This window comes from Catharus ustulatus, chromosome 7 (genome assembly GCF_009819885.2).
Source record: "Catharus ustulatus isolate bCatUst1 chromosome 7, bCatUst1.pri.v2, whole genome shotgun sequence".
In the NCBI taxonomy this organism is placed as follows: Eukaryota; Metazoa; Chordata; class Aves; order Passeriformes; family Turdidae; genus Catharus; species Catharus ustulatus.
In genome coordinates this window covers 28,473,543-28,496,663 of record NC_046227.1, presented here as the reverse complement: position 1 = coordinate 28,496,663, position 23,121 = coordinate 28,473,543, and the positions used below count along the sequence as shown (strand labels likewise).

At 39.6% G+C, this 23,121-nt stretch overlaps 1 protein-coding gene across 3 annotated transcripts in view; it reads left to right on the top strand.

Annotated features, from left to right (window-relative positions):
* The window catches only part of MYLK (myosin light chain kinase), a 199,129-nt gene that overhangs the window by 92,926 nt on the left and 83,082 nt on the right, over positions 1–23,121 (top strand). For all 3 annotated transcript variants that reach the window (XM_033064001.2, XM_033064003.1, XM_033064002.1), the window contains exons 11-13: positions 6,311–6,463; positions 22,140–22,277; positions 22,923–23,120. In XM_033064001.2, the coding sequence (XP_032919892.1) occupies positions 6,311–6,463; positions 22,140–22,277; positions 22,923–23,120 (489 nt within the window). The remainder of the gene's footprint in view (positions 1–6,310; positions 6,464–22,139; positions 22,278–22,922; position 23,121) is intronic.

The window sequence follows — 23,121 nt, the reverse complement described above, 5'->3', positions numbered from 1 at the left end:
ATCAAAGCTCTTCTGCTTCTCAACTAGAATATGTTCCTATAGATTGTAATGTTTGCTGACTTTAAAAAAAGTAAAATATTTTTTACTTTTATCAAACTGTATAAGCTCCTACCTTGCACTGATTACAGTAATTTCACGATTATAAGCCGCGCCATTTTGACTAAAATTTTGGTCCGAACCCGAAGTGCGGCTTATAATCAGGTGTGGCTTATATATGGACAAAGAATGAAAAGTTACCGGCACCTGGAAGTGAGGCTTATAATCGTGAAATTACCGTACACAGCTGAACAGTCAAGTTTCCTTAACTTCCTCCTAATATCAGAGTTAGACCCAACCATCAGTGTTTTGCTTAGATTCCAAATTATTTCAGTGATCCAGGTACGACATGCTTTGGCTGAGGACTCTTTCCATTAAAAGCCATATCTGTAAAACACTAGAAAAATTTAGGCAGCCTAACTCTTGATCACCTCCTTTACTCCTGAAGTGCAATTGATTTTTTTCAGACTCTCCCAGGCTATCTTTGTGTGCATGTGTGTGGTTATAAACAAAGAGTAGCATACTTTGCCATAAAGATGTTTGCTCCAGGATTATTTTAAAATTAATTATTTGCACATGATCTCTGTTTTCCTTTAGCTATTCAAAGTAAATGGGCTAACTGAAAAAGGTGGCAGGGCAAATGAACACTGACCTTGAGTTGGTATGTTCCCACAGCCTGGACTGTTCCCCTTCCCAATAATTCCATGTCTAGAATAGAAAGGCCAGTGCTTTATTTACAACACAAAACATGTGAGTAAAGGTTCTGACACTCTCCCATCGGACATAATTTGCTTTTCTGGCTGAAAGCTGTACTGAAGTTCCTCCTTTGCAGATGTGAGTAGCATCTCTTTGGCTGGGCAAGAATTGTCTTGCAGCTCAGGAGCAACTCTGAGTCAGTCATTTCATGTTCATATTCCAAGGTACCCTTGCTCCTAGTGTTCCCTTAGACATTGACTGATGTAATTACAGTCAGTTATCTTCACATACAGAGTATCTTCCTGTCTCATAGGACTGACTTTGAGTTGATTTTCAAATGACTTACACCTCATCAGGCACAGATAAAAGGTCTCCATTTATGTAGCCATATCAGAACACTGTTGTCTCCTGAAAAACAAAGCCTAGAGATAAATAAGTCACGTGTTTCTGGGTTACACTGGGCCCCACTGCCTTTTTTCAGGTAGTCTATTTTATATTGACCTTTCTTCTCACTGAATTCATATGCCTGCCCCTGTTCAGGTGTAATCATGTTTTGCTTGCATCCAAGCTTCTAAATGCAATTGGCTCAATATCACAATGTAGGTGGGTTTTTTTTTTTAGTTAGCTGGATTTCAAACCATGAAGGTTCTGTAAGTGAGAGTCAGTGCATTAACTCTGCTCTTAAGTCAAAAGGCAGTGTTGAGTCTGTGTAACAGAAGCACAAGAAGCTCTCATAATAATAAAAATTAGACACATCATATATTACTCTGAAGACACAAGCGCACAACTTTCATTCCAGGCTGCTGAAACATATCAGTGTAGTTTAATGCTTTTCTGTCTTGCATAGGATTGTGAGACATAACTGTTTATATACCATTTTGATACAAATGTGAAAGGATTATAAACAGTTATTTAATGTTGATAATTCCATGTACACTTCTAGGGTTATTATTTTACTGAAGAATCAAATTGGCTGTTGTGATATCCACTTGAATGCAAACATTTCCTTTCTGTCTACCACCTAGCTAGATACTACAAACTTCTCGTATTTTTATCCCTGATCAAATAAAGGAGAGAGTGGTGAAATATTACTCCAAGCAGACATAACAGTGCTTTTGGCAAAATGACATGGTGAAGTCTTTCATCAACTGGTCACATGAAGAAAAAAGTATATTCACAGTATATAGCTGGAGGAAGGCAGACCAATTCTGTTTTAAAGAAAAGGTTTATTAGCATCTGCTCTCCATGTCTGGTGTATAAAGCTTTTTATATTCACAACTGAACACTGCTAGGACAGAGGAAAAAGCAATGTGCTGTGAGCAATCCCACTACTGTTCAAAATACAGGATTTTTGCAGAATTCCATAGAAATAAAAATCACATGGAACAGGATGTGTAAAGTTCACTAGAAAACATAAATGCAGACAATTATAACAAACAAAACAAACAAATTGATATCTTGGTGAAATAAAGTTATCAATCATAAGGAACATGAACAGAAGGCTGTTTTGAGAAACAAATAAAAAATAAAAAAAAAGGAAGGCAGCAGAACCTGCTCCGTTCCAGGCTGTCCATCCCTTGATATGAACAGGCTGCATGGTGTCCAGGCTGCCTTTCCCAATCTCCACAGAATCCACACCACCTGAGAACTGAAAGCCTTGCAACAACTTCTTCTACAATGCTACATCCAAGTACTCCTTTACATACCAAGAATATTTACCAGCTGTGACTACATACCAACTCAAAACATTTTCCAAGCATTATACACATCGACCTCTCCTTCAGGTCAAGTGAGACAAAAAATAGATCATGTATGCTCTGCATTGTCTCTAATTACTTCTTGCCATTTGTAAGGATGAGTAATTTTTCCATGTTCATAGAGACTGCACAAGTAAGAGCTACCTGACTGAACTACAAATTTCATCCAAACTTATTCTTCTCTACACACCTAGCATTAAAGCTTTTTTCCCAACTTTTTCAAGATGGTTCTTTTCTTCTTTTGTTCTCCCTCTATGTTTTATTTAAGTTTCTTTCTGAATTTTCACTGATTTAATAGCAACTTCCCTGAAAGTAATTTTTTTTTGTTTAGTTCTGGCCTTTCCAAAGCCTTATAAATAAATGTTAGCATGTGCTTTCGGTGACAATACTTCAGTGTGTAACTCCAATTTACTTTATCTTTTTTAAATACTTTCCAGTCAACTTATTTTTCAATTGCAAGAATAAGGAGTGTATTAGTTTTTGAAGTAACTTTTTATTCATATTGCTCTCTGTGTGGGTTTTCTTTCTCTTAACTGAACCTCTTCCTTCTGAATTTAAGAACAATATGACCATGACTTTAGCATAACAATTCTCTGAGTAGTGTTTGGTTTTAGGATACCTTTGTGATTTGTCCAGAAAGCTTTTAATAAATGGACCAGGGGAAAATTTCCTTTCTTCAGGCATAACATGCCAGCAGAAAGGTATTTTTTGTTATTGTTCCTGCTGCCAAGCTGTCCTGGAGATTTGACTGTTCTGCCTCTGGAGAAGGGAACGTTTCACTACTGGGAGAGTTGTTTTTATTACATCAAAATATAAGTGCTGTGGATGTAACTTAGAATCTTGCTTCAGGTTATTCCTAAGGGCTGATATGCTTATGTTATTTCTCTGGGGTCTAATGAAAAGGCTGTTCTGTAAGTGAATTCACATTTTTTTTTGAATAATGCCAAAAAATAGCCAGTTTTGTTGGGAGCTGAAGTGAAAAAGGGCAAAAGTTGAGCACATGGTAAAGGTGACCACAATTTGCTTTTCCATGGAGAACACTTACCCTATTCATCTGGTTACTTACAACAGAAATATAAATCCATTTTTCTGCTTTTCGTGATGCAGATTTTATCCCTCTTACACAGTGTTTCTGATACGGTATCATTGCATTTGTCACCACTTAACAGTTTCAATGTCAGAATGCCAAGCAAGGACTCTGTCAGTTTAGACATTCTGTAGCAGGACAGGAAGGCAGACCAATGTCCCTTGTCCTCTAACAGAAATCTTTACTTGGGCTTTAGCTCTAGTTGTACATATTTTAATGTAGTGCTATTCCCACATACAGAAATGCTGTGGTTTGATGTAATAGCTCCAACAGTCTGTGTGTGACTGAGTGAAAATGAGCTCAGAGGTGCCAATAATAAGAATATGTGACCTGTGACAAAGGTTGGAGAGACTTTTTTCTAAAATTCTTCTGGATAGTTGATTAAATATTCACCCCAATTTTTCATGCAATAGATAATTTGCTAACTTAACAGATGGCTTATAAGCAAAGGATGAAGATCATCTACTGCATTTTGTAATACTTGCAAGTATTGGATTGCTGATTTTGGCACACGTTTGTATTTCAGAATGAAACTTTCTATGCATATAGATAGTGCACAGACAATAACTGCCTTCTGAGTTGGCTTCCTTTGAAAATCAGAGATGAGAGAAAAATACAGTAATTTCACGAATACAAGCCGCAGCAAGAAGACTAAAATTTTGGTGGAAACCCGGAAATGCGGCCAATATTCCGGTGCGGCTAATCTATGGACAAAAATGTGATATCTGCCCTTACCTAGTATCATGCTGGTCCAGTCCCGAGCCAAAACAGTCTGAAATCCATGGTTTCCCGTTGTTCCGATGATGAACCAATCAGAGAACAGCTTATTGTCTGCCTGTGGATGGTGGCGTTACTGAGGGGCGGGGGTTGTTATCGGGGTGAGTTACCTCGGCAGTTCGATAAAAGTGTGTGATATTTCTCTGTACTTTTTAAAGTGTTTTCAGTCTTGTGCGGCTACGGGGCTGGCTGGGCTCGCAGGGAGAGGGCTGGGGGAGCCTCTCTCCCCTCAGGGAGAGGGGTAGAACGGCCACTCGGCTCGCAGGGAGAGGGCTACAACGGCCGCTCCCCCCGCCCGGCTGCGAGGGCTAAAATGGCCGCTTCCCCCGTGGGCTGCGAGGGCTACAACGGCCGCTCCCCCCGCGGGCTGCGAGGGCTACAACGGCCGCTCCCCCCGTGGGCTGCGAGGGCTACAACGGCCGCTTCCCCCGTGGGCTGCAAGGGCTACAACGGCCGCTTCCCCCGTGGGCTGCGAGGGCTACAACGGCCGCTCCCCCCCGCCCGGCTGCGAGGGCTACAACGGCCGCTTCCCCCCACGGGCTGCGAGGGCTACAATGGCCGCTCGCCCCGCAGGCTGCGAGGGCTACAACGGCCGCTCCTGTGCCAGCACGGAGATGTGGCTCCGCTCGGAGCTCAGCTGCCTGCCTGCGTGGCTAAGTGGCTGTTTAAAGGCAACACGGATCCATTGGGAATGCTTGCAAAATGACCACACTATTGTTCCTGTCTTTTTCGGCTTGTAAATAAAGGGTGTGTCTTTTTTCACTTTGAAACAATGTTTCCGAGGTCGGCAGTAAGCCAGTAAGCCCCGGTGATCCCGCGATTGTGTTACTAAATGACGACTTTGTGAAAGTTTGCTGCAAACTAAAGTGCGGCTAATATTCCGGGTGCGGCTTATCTATTAACAAAGGCAACAATGTTGCCAACACACCAGCAGTGCGGCTTATATTCCGTGCGGCTTGTATTCGTGAATTTACTGTATATCCTATCATTCAATTTATTCTGCTCATAATGCAGAACTGGTTCTTAAAAACCCCAGAGCTGTGTCCTTTAAAATTATTTTGGCAATGAAATAAATTTTGATCGTTTTTACCACAAACTCCCAAGCAAAAGACATCTTCAGATCAGTCCTGCACAATTTCTCTGCTGTTTCATTCTCTTCTCTTAGATGACTATGATTTCTATTTCCAGCATGATGTTTATGCACAGGTATAAGGCTGTCTTAAGTATTGCATACACTGGGAAAGCAACCAAAGATGAGTCAGTAGTGGAAACTATTTAATATTGGGGAAACAGACTATAGGAGCATTTTAGAAAGGAAGGCTGAGACTGATGGTGGCTCCTGAAAAAAGAGCAAGACAACTTTAAGCCATCTATACTAATATTTAAGCATGTCAAACCAATTCAAGGAACCAGTTTCTTAAAGTAAGCTTCTTTAATAGTTGCACTCCCACAGATGAGACTGCACCCTTCTGTTACTACTACTGTAGTATATACTGGCTGCTTCTGTAAATCAGTTTCTTGCAGATTTTACTGTCTCTCTTGGAACGTTTTTCATAAAGTACCCCTTGGAGGACTTCAAGTGCTTCTCCATGCCCAACAGATTTTGCACATCTAGCTTTATCTGCATTTTATGTAGTTTCAGGCAAATTAGAAGATGGAGATCATGTCTGAAGCAAGCACACATTTCTTGACTTATCCACCTCAAAGAGAATCAAAAAACTTCTGTCCTTTTGCTGCTGCTCAAGGTAGCCCACAGTGAATCTGGTGGTGAACTTTGTCTGACAACCATGTTGTGCTTTGTGCTTGGGATGCTGCTGGTTCCAGTCACTAGAGAGCAGTGGCTGTGCACAGAGTGGGATTTGGCTGGTGCTAGGCATCCAGGTTTCACTGAAAACTAAAGTGCTTTTGATATTTGTGGCTGAAGTATTAAGTCAATTCCCTTCCTTTCTATCTGCAGACCAGCCAATTCAATATGCCCATTCCACTTTTGAAGATGGAGTTGCAAAACTGACTGTCCAAGATGCCCTACCAGAAGATGATGGAATTTATACCTGTCTGGCTGAAAACAACACAGGACAGGCATCTTGCAGTGCTCAGGTCACAGTCAAAGGTGAATATTGTAATTAATACAATCATATAATCTTTTTTAACAAAAATAACTTTGGATCCTTAACAGAGGTGGTTGTAAGTGAATTCCATGTTTTCTCCAAGCTTTTGTCAACTGTGTACCTCTTCTCCTTGGAGGTGTGTGCAACTTAAGTGCTTAAGGACTGTGTAGTGTGAAGTAATGAGCACATTTCAGAAAAAGGTATTAGTGCTTTGACCTTCCCAAGGCCTTAGTGTACAGAGCAGAGAGGCTGTTCTGGAAAAGACCTAGTGTAAGAAAGGACTGGGACTGCTGAAAAAAACCTACAGTATCACCAATATCACCCATCAGAGAATATTACAGGGAGGAGGCAGATGCTACTCCTTTCTCCTGAAAGGCAGAGTAGAGACCAATGCCAGAGACTGCAGTTATAGCAACAAATGCCCATAGTCTTGTTCTGTTACCAGGATTTATCAGAAATCATTCTGAGCAGGCATCTATCAGCTAACAGGACTGTATAACTCTAAGTAAGGGGAATTTTGGTAGTGAAAGTACCAGAAGAACATTGTAGTAAGCAATCAAGGTGACCTGTTGTCTCAGAAATCTGATAGAGTGCTGATTTGACAGAACTGATTTGTTCATGAAAGCCATAATTCTATACTAGAATCTCTACAAACACATTCTAAGAGACCGGAGCTCAAAATGAAGACAAGAGATGACAGAATTCCATGGATAAATTCAACAGTGAGGTAGTAACCATCAATCTCATGGTCTTTATTCTTTCAATCTCCCCTGCCATCAGTCTATACAGATTTCTTTTCATGGCCTGGAGATTATCCCTTCCTGCCTCTCTCTTCAATCTCCCATCCCTCAACTCTCCCTCCCTCTACAATCAAGCCTGGTTTTGGTATTTTTCACCTGCAAATGATTTTTCCCCAAAGTTATAATAGTTTGTCACTGCCTGTCCAACCAGCTGATGAGTGACAGCTGCCAAGGGAACTATTCCTTTTGTGTATGACTAAATAATACCTGCCCAAAATTTGTACATTCAGTTTGGTGGGAAATTTACCCTGACTCCTGTGATCTCAAGATTTGTCTTTATTTATCAGTGTCTACAGCTCTTTAGTGCTATGCCTATCCCTATTCTGTCTACATGACAGGGATAAAATAAAAACAAATAATTCTGGTAAACTTACGAGTTAATTTCTTGATCACAGTCTTCCCCTCTCCACCCTCCCTTCCTGAAAAATGGCACAAAGTAGGAAAACATCAATGTAAAATAAGCCTGATATAATCTATTCTCAAAGTTATCATTTATTATTTCTCTGAAGCATTTCATCTGCATTAGCTAAGGGCCAATGAAGAGTGATCCACCTCAAGGGAGCTGTTCTTGACCTGGGGCTTTCTGGTCCTTGACTGGAACTCAGAAAGCAAAGGGACAGTCCCCTCTTAGTGAGCATTTCTGAGTTATTTTAGGGCTGACAGGCAATGCTAACGTGGGAGCAGTAGTGAGTGAGCCTTTCCCTGGGTTTGTGTGCTCTGCTGAGCTATTTCAGGCCACGTAGTCACTGCTGCCCTGTGCTGGATTCCTCTTGCACTTTACATAGTCTGGGGCTAGAATGCTGCATTGCCACCATCATGGGCAGTTACTTTCTCTCATCTGCATCCCATTCTGTTTTCTAGGAGTCACGGAGTAGAGAGGAGGAAGAATAAGGGCAGAATTAAGAACATACACGACAGGCTGTAAAACTACATGTTCAATATTTTTAGTTTTAGCTATCCTGTCTTCTTCCTCCCTGAAACTCATTATGTCCCTGTTGCCATGAGGATTACAGTAACTTTCCCCAAAACTCAGATCAATGTTTATTTTTCTGCCAAAAACAGTACCAAATTTAAAATCTAATTTCCAATGCTCTTATCTGTTTGTATATTTTTCCATCAGAACCTCTATCAAAAGCTTATTGGCATTAGAGTTCTCTGAGTCTCTAAATGCTGCTACTAAGACTTCTCTGAATGCTTGGCCTGTGCAAAAAGATTACAACAGAAAATGGTTGTATGTGCAAGGAGGGAGAAAACTTTTTAAATCCTCTCCTGACCAAACACTGATTTTTGGGATAGAGCCTGTAAAATCGTTTCTGAATTGTAACCCATCTTTATCCAGGTCCTTTTTGTCTCCAAGATTATTTAAGGATGTCAAGTTTCCTGCAGCACTCAGTTTGTTCTTTCATTGTTAGAGAAGTATTTTCCTGTTTTTTGTGAGAAGTAATCCATATTAAATCTAAGAAGGAATGGATGTTCTTGGCATATCATCAGTATCAGACCAGTGTCAGAATCCAGCTTTTCCTTAACTTGCTTCTGTGATCCTTGGACACATCTCTGTCTAGGTCTGCATTTCACTTCATACTGCCATTTTTGCCTTTGCTATTTTACTGCAGCAAGGATCTCACACATCTACTGTAACTACTGGGGAAATTTTACCTGGAGCGAATAGCGTGTCTTAACAGCAAAACTCAATTTTATTTTTCTAAATGAAATTCATCTCACAGATCACTTAGAAACGTTAGCAGCAAGGATAGTGAGTGTCAAACTGTTCAATTCGCATCTGAATTGCAGTACAAGATGAACCTTAACCTGCTAGTAGGTTACAGGTGTTATCTAACCACATACCATGTTTTCTAATTAACTTCTCTTCATTCTTTGCCTTTTTAACTGTCTATTACTTTGTTTTTGTGAAAGGAAATTATTGTAGGAAACACTTCAAAGCTCCTTTCACCAATAAAGAGTACTGTTCCAAGTCCAGTTAAATACGAGAGTGGGATTTTTTCCAGTATTTTCAGCATGATTGCATTGGGCCCTGGATAAGTAGTTAAGCTAATTGTGGCATAACTTTCCTTCTGATTCATCAGACTAAGATTAATTTATGGTTGTCTTTTTCTTCCTTATTATTAAGCAGGATTCATTCTGTCTATCACTGGGCAACTTCAGTATTACTCCTTTGTTTTGTATGGAAAATGGTGAAGGTACTTACTTGTTTGTAGGAGGTTTTGGCTCTGAGTCAAAAAAGTCCCACATTTCTTATGCATGGGATTACTATAGAAATGCAATGGTCTTAAAAAGGCAAATTCATCAGTCTTCTGCTGATTTAAAGTGAGAAATTACCCTATTCAGATCACTTCTGATCTCTCTACTCAAGTAAGTGATCTGAAGGCTGAACAAATTGGGGTAGATCCATTACACAGTCTGTGGATAAACTAAGGTCATCAAGATGAAGCTAATTTTGGCCTTGTAAAGGACTAAGTAGATGAGGCTGAACCCTGAGAGGCATCTTCCCTCTGTCAGCAGTTTCTCCAAGCTGACACACAGGTAGGGATGAAGTACAGAGACTGAGCAGTGTTCCCTGGAATAAACAGCTTAACAAATGTCTTCACCACGAGAATTATTTCTAACTGAACCTCCCAGTGGGTGGGGTCCCCTGGGTAAATGCTAGATCAATTAGCCTAGTGCAAGTAAGCCTGAGGGGTGAGAAACATGGTTCAGTTTTACTCAAACCCTCAATTATAGAAATAGAACCATTTGGTACTAAATGTAGGAATTTTTTTTCTTATGCATTGTTTTCTACACACAGAAAAATCAAAATTTGGAAGGCTTTGGGGCTGATGCACATTTTATTTTTAAAGTTTTTAAACAACATGTGCATGACCAATCTGTTCCTGTTGCTGTATGTGCAAGCTATTGTATTTGTGTTCACATTTTCACATTTCATATTAAAATTTTCTTATTGTTCTATGATATGTAAATAAGTATACAAGCCATTTTTAAATACACCAGCCATCTTACTTAAAAAACAAACCAGCCAGCTCTTAACAGAAGTATCCAGGGTACATTCAGGTCATCTGAAATATATGGTGATTATATACTGATGGGGATTGCAGATACTCAGGTTTATTTATGAATTTATGAATCAGGCTATGAATAAATTATAAAGTTATTTATTATTAATGTATTAATCATTTTTATCAGGGTGGTTGAATATTTTAATCAGGTTTTTTATTAATAGGAAACTGAGGTGAGGAAAAGTTATTTGGCTCTGGATGTACATGGGTAGTGAGTTGGTGTTACTGTTTTGCTGAGGCTGTGACAATCAGATTATTAAAGCAAGTCAGATAATATAGGGAATAACTATTGGAAGGTGATAACTGGTATAGTTGTAAGGTAAGGCCAGCTCCCAGGAATTGTGATAGCTCTTCAGGTCTGCCTCATTCCTGAGATAAGCCTTCTGATATGTGGTTGTCTGTCAGTTAACCAATCACTGACAAGGAATTATAGGTCAGGTCCACCTGTAGAAAAAAGGGATGTCAAAGGGATATTTAATTACCTGATATTCACACCAATACCTGAGTGTGCTACACATGATTATGGACTGCAGGGAGAGTGGGAAGAGTGTGGGGTCTGTTGGGCCAAACCACATCAACACTGCATGTGGGAAGCTTCTCTTATTTTGCAGACTCTGCATGTCAGAGGGGTAGGTGATTGCTTGGTTCAGCTTTCTCTAGAGCACTTGCAGTGGGTCCTAGGAGAATATCCTCTGTCTTGCAGTTCTGCAGTAAATGACAAACAAAATCTCTGCACCAGGCAGCAGCATCACTGGCTGTTTCTAAGATGGAGCACATGAGGTGTGGGCAGTGAGAGCAGCAGGGCAGGCTGGTGTTTCTCTGGGTTCTAATGCTCTAGTTCTAATGCTCCAATGTTCTAATGCTCTGCAGCCACACATTTTGCTGCTGCTTGTTTTCTGCACACTGCTGCTTTTTTTGTTTGTTTGTTTATTTTTTTAATACAGGCCTAATACTCTTTGTAAGCAAACACTATTCAGCAGACAGTGCTCCTGCTTATTGGCTCTTGACCTCATTTCTCTTTTCCTGCCAGCAGCACATTTGCCTGGACTCACATCTGTTCCCCTTGCTCCCCCACCTCTTTCTGTTCATGCTTTTTTGCCCAGTGCAGCCTGCCCAGCATAAGTGTCTATGTTGGGAAGCCTGTAGCCCTTCCAAGCCGATTACTGTAGTCATTCATTGATCACTGGACGAGCAGATTAGAGCCACCTGAAAGCCTGTCACAGTCCCTGCTGTAACCAGTTTACCAGAGCAGCAAAGGGAGATGCTTTCTGAAAAACCAGTTTGTTTTGTTCCTGTCACTCTTCCATCTGCTGTGAGTGGGACCATAAAATATAAGCAGGTGGAGGAAAACCTTTCAGGTAGGAATCTTTTCCTTCAGTCATGAGAGATGCTCTCTTCGGGGCGTGGGCTGTTTTCCTTTCTGTCTCAGAATGACCCTTCTCAGACAGTAATCGTTTAAAGAAGGTTATAACTGCAATAAGCAGACTCTCTTTGAAGACTTAATGGAGAGGCCACAGCTCTGTTTCCCTGAGATCCATATTTCTGCCAAAGGTAAGCCAAGAACAGAACTTGCCAACAGTGATGAAATGCTTGTGACAGCTTTTCTAAGTCACTGCTTATTTGAAAGCATTTTGCTTTATTGCAAACATAACATAAACGACTATAGATGACTTTACAAAATATGCCAGTCTAGTCCTATTAAATGTCCAAAAGGCACTCCAGAGCAGTAGCTGGGTGGGACCACTTGTATGTGTAAGAATTGGTTTCAGAGCACTAAGTGAAAGGGAGAGGAGTTATGTTACAGTATTGAGAAGTCAGAGGTGAACTGTCATGAGCATCAAAAAAACTGTTCCAAAGCTGTCAAGAGTGCTCCAAAGATCTCAGTCAAGCACTCTGTATGGTTCATCAATAGCTATAATGCTTCTAAGTTTGGGTTGGTTTTTTTTTTTAATTGCCTTCTTGCATGACCTCAGGACCAAATGTGGGACAGAATGCCAGCTAGAAGCAAAAACTGAAGGGCAAAAGCAAAATGTGTGAAAGCTCTTAATGATAGAAGATGTACCACCAATATAAAAAATGCATTCTAAAGACAGTTTCTTATTATAAATAGTTTCCAGAAAAAGGGGAACCAAATTTGGATGAAAATGAGGGATGACTGCATGCAGAATTTAAATGTCAGAAATTAAATTAACATTTCTTATAAATGAAATTAAAAGACAGAAGACAGAAAAGACAGAAAAAAATCAAAAGACAAGAAAGAAAAGAAAAAGCTTTCCCTTAAATCACCTGTGGCACATCGTCAAATACTGTGAGCATTAAATTATTATGTACCAGAATGACAGAAAACAGATTATTATTATAACAGTAGGGAGCAGTCCTGCACTGGTCAAAGGGTAGACTGTCCCAGTTTGGATTGCCAAATTCTATAGTGTTCTAAGCTTCAGCTGAAAACTGGAAGTTATCAAAATACATATAAAACCTGTTCACTGAATATATGGCTGTGTAATTTTGAAAGCATAATAAGTGTGATATTACCCCAAAGAATGTTTTCAAGAGCAGCTGATGTGGATTAGGTAATGGCCATCAAACTACCTCACAGGATGAGCTGAATTTTTTAAACTCTCCAGAAGTTGCCTAAGGGAAGCATCTACCATTCATTTGCAGCAGAGGAAGAGAACAGGGGGTAGGAACCTTGTATAGCTGTGTGCTTCTCTGCAGCTTCATTTCAATGAAGGCTTGACCATTGGGCCACATACACTGACTGTCTTTTTTTTTCAAGGTAGTGTCTTGTTTCAAGATATTTCTAATATAAATTACCCACGAAGGGAAAACTGACCACAAGCAGTGCCATACTAGAGCTACCTTATCTTTTATGCATTTAAATGCCAAACAGGTCTTGCTTTAGAATGCACCAGCTTATACCCAGAAATATAATGTTGTTGTATCTTTTTTTTTTTTTTCACTTTATATTAGTCTAACTTCAAATTTGGTTTCTTAGCTCTCAATCTGAGTCTGATTTGTCTTTGAGGGATTCCCTAGCAGCATTCTTAGTACAGTATCCTTTTGATTGCTCACCCAAGAGAGGAACTAAACTGATTTAATATTACCACAGGATAACTAATTTTGTTGCTAGTGTGGATTTGCCAGAGAAGTGAAAGGCTGAAGGGGCTGTAACTCTTCAGATCAGTGGTATCTTCAGGGACACATGTGCTTTACGTGATTGCCTGTTCTTACTGTGCTTTCATTGCATTTCAGCTCATGCACAGCTGAGCTTTTTCTCTAATGGAACTGGTATATCTATACATCATGACTCCTTGCAATTAAATTAGAATCTACCTCGGCCCTCACACAAAAATTGAAACTATACATGTGGAGGTAAAATCCTGCCTCAGTAGAATGCATATTTTCTCTGTGGAGCTGACCTGGTTTGATCTAGCATATATGAAGCACCTTTCCTGAAGTTCTCTATGCCAGACTGGTATCTAATGCTGGGGAATTTGTTAGCAGTGGGCCAGCTGGGCTGCCTTATAAATGTATTTGGTAGGTGTACAGGCTCTCAGGCCTTCCATGGAGTTACTGCCTGTGGCAGTGACCAAAGAGCAATTACTTGATGTAAATAACTTGCAAACAGAGTAAGTCATTAATAAGGCAGTTCTGAAGGCAAAAGCAAACACCACTTTGGCTGCAGAAGCTTCCAGTGAGACTGTCAGGGAGGAATTTGGTCTGCTGACTGCAAAGTGATCTGCTGTGAACCCAGACATCTATTTTGTATCTGACCCCTGCACTCTTTATGCAGCTTTCTGCTGAGGAGGGGAAGCAGAGAGGGAGGTAGGGAGGCACAGGTTTTTTTCTCTCTAGAATCCAACAATAAGACTCATGGGATGCATGACAGCTGTTCCATCTGAAAATTAGGAATCATGTATTGAGAGGGTGGTCAAACACTGGAACAAGCTTCCTAAAGAGGTCATCAATGCCCCAAGCCTGTCTGTGTTTAATGGGTACTTGACAGTGGCACAAGCAACAGGCTTTAACTTCTGGTCTGCTCTGAACTGCTCAGGCAGCTGGACTAGATAATTCTTGTAGACTCCATTCAGCTGAAATAGTCTATTCTATTCTGTTCACCCACATCGTGATTCCTACTGGTGCAGCCTTTTGATACTGAGATTTCTGGGGTGCCATCTCAGTCCCACAGAATAACAGACTACACCAAGCTGGAAGGGACCCATCAGGAGCCCAGCTCCTGACCCTGCACAGGACACCTCAAGAATCTCACCATGTGCCTGAGAGCCTTGTCCAAATGGCTCTTTGACTCAGACAGGCCTGATGCTGTGACCACCTCCCAGGGGAGCCTGAGTGCTCTACTGGAACAACTCTGCAGAACAAACTGAGTTGGCAAAAGAGGTTAAAATGCTGACCTGGTTAAAATGCTGACCTGGAGGTATCCTATACAGAGGAAAGACCCTGGAAAGAAAGAGCATATATGGAGCTGCAGGATAGGGCTGGAAGCCTAGCCCAGAGTAAAACAAAAATTTCCAGACAAGATAAAGTGGAACTTGGTCTCCTTTGTATATTCCCAGCCACTCTTACTGGTACAGGCTTGCTGTTACTCTTAGGTTAACAGTTTTTCTGTGTAATGTAAGGGCAGCATACAGACTATAACTTGTCCCAGCTCTTAAATCTTACCTTCCATTTACAAAAAACCAGTTTATAATTGCAAAAATAAATGATGGGAGGTAAATGTGTAAATAACACTGCTAGGTCATTGAACACCTAGTTCTCATGACCTAAGGTTGCAAAATGGCATACTAACCTGAGATCTTTAATAAAGAAATGTTCCTAGATGTCTCAGGAACATAAAAGTCTGATACTTTTATTATGCCATTATAAATCAAGTTTTGAATTTTTGAAAAACTCACAGGAAATGGTATATCCAGGCCTGAGGCAAAGACACTTTACAGAAAGACAAATGTGTGTCTTCATAGCAATTTTCTGCCTTATAAAATCTCTTAACTTTACATTTGATAGCATTGTTAGCTTAAGATTTGGTAATGGCTGGATTTGTTTACACCAAAAACATTTGAGGATGTGAAACTTTTTTCAAGCTTGATATCTGTGTGTGAATCTGAGTCTTGCTTTGAGAGGTTTTGCTGGAATCTGGTGCTTCTCTGAGCCTGCTCACACAGAGCTTTTTGAGTTAAGCATTCTCCTCAGCTCAGTTGAGTTATTAGCCTGTGAGGCAGAATGATATTTAAACACCATAAATGGTAAATGTTGCTGAGGCAGCCCTTCCGCGCGGCTCGGACCAGACATTAGTTGGCAGCCAACCTCATAATGCTGGCAAACAGATTCCTCCAGTATAATTAAACCTCTTGTAAGACTAAACATTGCGAGTTTTTGCACTGTTCTGAACATAAGGCAGCAAACTCTCTATTCTTTGCATGTCCTTGACTTGTGACTTGGTACCCTGGCCTTGGCCACTGAGTTACTGCACTGGAGCTGTGTGTAAATGCAGTGCTGCTGCTGACCCAGCCTGAGCCAGGGGCTGGAAAGGCCAATCTCCAGGAGTTCCTTCCAAACTCAATTATTTTGTGATTCTGTGCAGTGCTCAGCACACTGAAGTCCTGATATTTCAACAGGAGATGTCAGCATTCACGTGATAATGGCTTCAGTACATCAGAGTAGGCAAATGAACAAGAAAATTTCCTAGACTAGATGCTATCCATAAAATGTTAACTGCTTTGACCACAGGCCAGGTAAAACCCAGGTCTAGTCTTTGGAAACCTTAAAGTTTACATCCTCCTATGGATATTCTTCTACAGTTGCAGCCGCAAATCTGAGAAAGGGGATGGCACAGTGAAATTATTGATTCTCTTTTTCCTTCTGTCCAAGGATACATGTTTATCTATGTCTTTTGCCTTAGAATATGAATAGTTGGTGCTACAATTGCAGTTAAACAGGTACAGGTGTATTGTGCAATTGCCTTGTACTAGGTTAACTGTTTAGTGCAGCATGAATTTTCCCCTTTTCTGTTAGGTGTGCACCTTCAGCTCAATAACACACCATTGCCTATCAATATAAATACGTTTACAAACATGCTCAAGCTCCAAGTCCTGATCCAGGTCAAGGTTTAAAAAAATTAAAGTTTATTTTAGTTTAGACCCATAGCTAACATTAAGACTTCTCTTGCAATAACTTCCAGTCTGCAGCTATGCAGAGGTTAAATTTATGTAAAGACTCTTTAAAACCTGGATTGAGAAAATTCAAATAAAAGCAAAGCCTTTTTTATCACCTTAAATTTCTAATAATACAGGTTAATAAATAATCTAAGTATTGATATAGTCACTGTAGATAGATTATCTTACTATTGATTACACAAATACTGGAACACAGAATAAGATATTAATACAAATAGTTTTACATCAAAGGTAATATATCTTTTCCCATTGCCATGCAAATATGTTGAGAATTTTTATTTTTCCTAAGAAATTGAAAGAGTTTAAATTCTCCTTAATCTCTATGGATTTAATGCAGTAAGAGGCTTTTTAAAACATTGATTTGAGTGCTTATTAGAGTGTCTTTCTAACAAAAAATGAACCCTCAGGGGTAAGGGAGTGTGGTGGGAAAAGCCTATATTCCTTTTCCTTTGTAGAAAATATATGTGGGTATATAAAGTACCATTTACACACTTTGCTTACTATTTCTGGTCTCCTAGGCTGTGTTTCCCACTGAGTTGTGCATCTCATTACTTACCTTTTCCCAACATTCATGCATATTAAAGCCTGAGGATAGGCAAAAACCAGGAAACTTGTAAGTGTTATTAAGGATCATTGTGGTGGACTTGTAAATGTCACCCTGTATAATACCTTATCAAACCCTGTTGAAACGACAGAGAGATCACTGCCTACCAGAAAGGCTCCAGCTAGGCTTACACATTGTGACAGACTACAGCTCTGTGCAAAAACTGTTCTCTGTAAGATGCCTTTGAGAAAATCATAGCTCCCTTCCATATTGTCTTACACAATTTGTCCTGCATGAAACCTACAGCTGTGGTTGTAAAATCGTGGCAGTTTTTGTAAGCTACAATAAAGTAAACTAGATACAAGGTCTGAAAAGAAGCTGTTGAATTGTACCTGTGTTTTATCAAGCCCATCTATGGGAGCAGCAGGTAGGGCTCTCTGATGTCCCCCATGAGCTACCTTGGCATGACTGGAGAGGGAGGGGGAATTGAGTGCACAGCAGAAGCTGACTGAGGAAGGGAAAGGGACAGAAAAATTTTTAGTAACTGTGTGTTGACTCTTATATTCTTTGTTTTCATTCTTAGAGATGAGCCTACTCCTATGTGAGAGCAATAAGAATTAAGAGTGATGAGGGAGCTATTAAATGGCTATAGGCGATTAGAGAGCATTAACATAATAGAGATCAGATCTCCTCTTTTTTCACATCCAGTTGAATAAGCTTGAGGATGCATAGATACATGATGAAGTCATGCCCTTATGCTAGTGTCAAACAATATTTTCCTTCGGTTCCAGATTTCCTTTCTGGTGCCAGATGTGCTGTATTTTTATTGTCCATAGTTTTGGCTGCAGTGTTACAAAAGAGGATGCTTCAGCCAGAAGCACTGTGACTTGCAGTATCTCAGCTGGGAGCTTTACCTCTGCCTTCTTCCTTTCCTTCTGTCCTCCTGCTTTGGGCTCTGAAGCCACCAGTCACTAAGAGTATATGGGTTTGGAACCACAGCAGAGTTTATGTGGTCAAAGGGACTTTGGAGGAATAAGAGAAGGCAAGCTCTAATCCTGGCCAGGATTTTCTGTGCAGTTTGCTTATTTGTGTCTGGTTTTCATATCTGCTTCCCTATTATTTCACTGACACAAGTCATGGATTTTGTTCCTGATGCATGAAACTAGAACGCACCTAGCGTGGCCAGGGAATGTAAACTTCTATGGTTGTTGAACTTTTTGAAGTCACCCTTTTGCAAACAGTTTCTGGGTTTTTGTCTATGGCTTTCCTTTAAATATTTTACTGTCAAAATAAAGCCAGGTGTTTTCAAAATAAAGCCAGTATCTTTTCAACATAAATAAGAACAGGAGTTATGTCCTTAATCTTGCATGATCAGCATCCCATTTTTTCACTCCAAAATCAATTTTGTTACTGTTTTTCCGAACAAGACCTGTAATGCTAAAACTGAAGGAGCCCTTAGCTATATTATATGTAGAGTATTGCTATTTCATCTTAAAATTGTGAAACATTAAGCATTTGTCAGACAAACACTGAGTCACTGCATAGTGCTATCATACACAAACAACTAAAAGCATTTACAAGCTTCAGAAAAATTTGAAAATAGTTAACATTCAGGCTTTGTAATTTGACCTCTGCATGATTGTACCATTCCCTTCTGAGAAAATGCAATGATTTTACACTAAATAACAGGATTAAAATGGACTGTGTTGTCCTGTGTTAAACATCTGTGAGAAACGACAGTTGTCAGTAGATAATTTTAATTTTTTGTAAGTCTAGAAGTCCATAACATCAACTTTTAAGTAAAGGAAGAAAAATTACATTAAATGAGCTCCTATGGTTTCTTAATGAAATAACATTTATGGGCTAGAACTAAAGTATTTTTAATTGTTACTTGTGTAGGAGTACTGGTTGCTTTAGCCATGATAGCTTCTAAGTTTTGAACTCTTACGTACAATAGATTTTTGTATCTGTTGGTAAAGAAACGTCTTCATTTCCCCCGTGTTCTAAAGAACACCAGTAATACATAGGGAGATGTTTTTCTCCTGCCTTACTACAGGAATTGAGAAATCAGCTTCTTTAGGGACTAAAGGACTAAACTTCAAGGACTAAATCAAAGTGTATCTGCATTTTTATATGGTACATTCACAAGGAGAGGAATGTTTTCAGAAAGCTCCTTTTCTTTTCTGTCCCAAGACTAAGCCCTGAGTTTTCAGTATTTCAGATTTAATGATCCATCTTAATGTTCTTCTGCATGATTACATTCATTCCTTGAAATGAAATAGCTCTTTAGTCTTTAGTAACTTTTCTCTTACTCAAAGTTTTTTACTACTCACATACCAGAGACTTCTAATTTTTTGATACTTGCCATCCCAAGTTTCTGTTTAAGCACAGAACTGATCTTCAGCCAGGAGGTCAGCACAAACCTATGTGGTGCTTAAATTTCATGTAAGCACTATTATTTTTTAAGATTTGTGCAGTGGTGAGGCAGGTTCTGGCCCCCTTCATTTGAGTTTGACAGCTTCCCTTATACAGAGTGCTGATCAGTAGCAATAGTGAGTTGGTTTTCATCCTTTCAGTCCTACAGTTTGCTCTTCTTGGAGTAGATGCCTGCACCCCCCGTAAATCTTTACGTCCCTCATACCAGTGGGTCTCCCCACTACCATAGGATACATCTTCCTGAGATAACTTAAAAAATTGAGGCCTAAATTTTTTGGGTTTGTGATTCATACATACAATTACTGTGAATTATTTGCTTGCTTCCATGGAATGTTTATGCAGCTTTGTGCAAGAAGGTGGTTTTATTCCAGTACATGAATCTTTTATGTCTGCAGCACATGTTTTGGAGGAGTTAGCATTGCTGAAAAATTCCTTATGGGAAATGATCCTGCTCTGCTTCTTCTGTAGTTGCTCACACATTTCTTTTTAATAAGCTGAGGCTGTTATACTGCACTGTCTCCCTTGATTATAAAAATCCATTTATTTAGACAACATGTAGAAGGCATGTGAGTCCAACAGAGCAAAGAGCCTGTTGTGAGGGATGTGGAGTGCTCAGACTTAAAGCTGTTTGTACCAGGGCTTTGGGGGAATTGCTGCTAGAACCACTATGAGCAAATTTGATCCCTGGTCACTGGTAAATTTAATGGGAGTTGGTTCTGTCTTTTTTTGTTACCTGTCCTTCTCTGAAGGCTTGAACTTTTCTGAGATCTGTTTCTTTGTTGGTCTAGAGCCACACCTCTTTGTTTTTCTTTTCCTGCTTTTGTCTTCTTGTATATCTGTCTTCTAGATTTGCAGTGTTACCAGTTATATCAGTAAAAAAGGATAACAAGAAATTTTTTAGCATTCATTCTTTTTTTTCCCTATGCCTCTTCCCTGTCTTACTATTTTATTGGTTTTTTCCTTTTCTTCCTTTCTTTGTTTCCTTTTTCTCCTTTTTTACATTATGTGGATTTCCTCTTTCCCCCACATTTTGTGAGACAAAGTTTTACTTTCAGGGACAAAGGAATTATGTGCAAGGCATTAGAGCTGTGAAGAAGCAGGTGCTGATATTGCTTAGTATAGCATTTGTTTGAAGCTGTTTTTCGGAGTTAACATTACAAAACAGAGGGCTACAGTGAACCACAGGAGTTTGTTTCTGTAGATGAGTTTCACCCAACTTGGATATTTTCTGTACAGCATTAATCATTCCAAGCAGGTGCTGTGGGAAGCCCTAAGAGTGATCAGTGTGATCTGATGGTGAATCAGGCCCTTCAGAGTCGTGCTTCCATAACACCAACCCAAATGGATCTCACTGAGGTCCCATATTTCCATTCTCACCTGCATCAATGTCTCCCTGCTCAGCGCCAAGAAAAGATCTGCAGCATGAGCCAGTGAGACAAGATTTCAGCTAGAAAAAGCTTTGCTGGAGAAGAGGAAAAACTTCCCCTCTAGGCTGCTTCCAAATTTATGTTGAGCTCAAATTACCCCAGTACAAACTTAACTTTTTACCTCCAGGAGGTTCAGTGGGCTTTCTCAGTGAGTTGCTGTCTTTGTTCTCTAATCACTAATTTTATGAATTGTGGTTTTGCTCCAGCCTGGCACTTTCTGTTGTTGTAATAGTATTTTGAATGTGCTTGATATTCCTTTGAAAATGTTGAAGGTAGGGATAAACAAAATAAAAATATTTTCACATGTGGATAGAATGTAGGGTTGGAATTTTAAGGGCAAGACGTAAGAGGTCTGAACACAAGCTAAACCAAACAAAAAGTGTATCCAAGGGACCGATAAATATTTATGACTTTTTACATTTGGTCATGATCACTGCTTGGGCTTCAGAAGTGTCTTTGCTCAGGTTTTTAGAGCAGGAGTAGACTTCTTGGTCTAGTGTACTACATAGATCACAGTTAAATGGTCTTATTTCACAGCCTCTGAATGGCTGCAGCTACTGGGAACAACATATACAGACAGACTTAAGAGTGAACTGTTTAATTCCAAATTCCCTCAGCATTTGATTGTACAGCCTCAAAAGAAAAAATTTAAAAGCCCAAATCCAACAGTGTGTTTTGTGATATATATTGATAACTTCAGGTTTCAGGAGAGGAGTGTGAGGAATTCAAACCTATTGGATATTGACCACCTAACACTCTAAATGGTTTATAATTTCTTACAGAGTTATAAATCCTGTGCTGCAGTGGGTTTTCAGATTAATTTAGCAGGGATTACAGGCATTGACTTTTTTGTTACAAGTTTTGGGTTGCTTTGCTTGCTTTTTTTTTGTTTGTTTGTTTTTGTTTTTTTGTTTTTCACCTGAACACGTGTACTTGGGGGAAAATGAGTAATTTCTCAGTGATTCTCTCTGAGATCTGTTAAAAATGATTTAAGAGGATTCTCGGAAGGAGAGTAGTTCCTTTTATATTTCTTGTTTTTGTGCTTGGAATACAGGCAAGGCGAAACAGCTATATTAGGAGGGGTTTTGCCTTCTGAGAGCTGAAGCAAAACCACTGTCTCAAAATCATGTTGATGCTAAGGTTAGTTAAAGTTTGTCATGAAAATTCCAGTGAGAGACTCCTTTTGTTCTTATTTTGACTTCACAGAAAAGAAGAGCAGCAAGAAAGCAGAGAGTGCACAGGCTGCAAAGTTAAACAAGACTTTTGCACCAGTCTTCCTTAAAGGCCTTACTGACCTCAAAGTAATGGATGGAAGTCAAGTGATAATGACTGTGGAGGTATCAGGTGTGTAGCTATAGAACAGCATTACTTAAAAAATGTAAATCCTGCTGCAAAGTGTGTGGGTCTTTTCCATATTTTTAGCAGGTGTATTTGCATTTAGAAATATTTCTAGAAACCAGTTTTGTAAAAGCTAGGTTGGTCTAATGTGATCTTCAGTGTGACTGAACATTGTCCATTGTTAACATCTTCAGAGCTGTAGAAGTGTTTCTTAGTTGGAATGATAGCGTGATATAAGTTTGGGTCCTCTTGTTGAAGTGGACCCATAATAACTATTGTTGTGAACCAAACAAGATTGAGTTCCTGTCAGATGGGGTGGGATTAGTGCTGCAGAAAGAGCAGTCCTGGTATGAATTTTGGTATCAAAAACTCTTAATAACTATCTTTGTGGTGTCTAGAACTCATTCTCCCTCTCTGTTGTATATATGCTTCCCTTACTCATTTGCATTTTAATCATAATAAGAAAAACTATTTCACATTACACAGCGCTAACAGAGTTAATAATAGAAATTCCTGAATGTTTTGAAGATGAAATTGCAGAATCAGGTGGCAAAAACATAAACATAAACAAACTTGTTCCTTTTCTTAATTGACATGGTGGGATTTTTTTGTGTATCTCAGATTTTTATTGCTTGTTTTTTTTTTTTTAAGCTAACCCATCTCCTGAAATTATCTGGCTGCACAATGGGAAAGAAATCCAGGAGACAGAAGATTTCCACTTTGAGAAGAAAGGCAATGAGTACAGTCTGTACATCCAGGAGGTGTTTCCTGAAGACACAGGCAAATACACTTGTGAAGCCTGGAATGAAGTAGGAGAGAGTCAAACACAGGCTACGTTGACAGTTCAAGG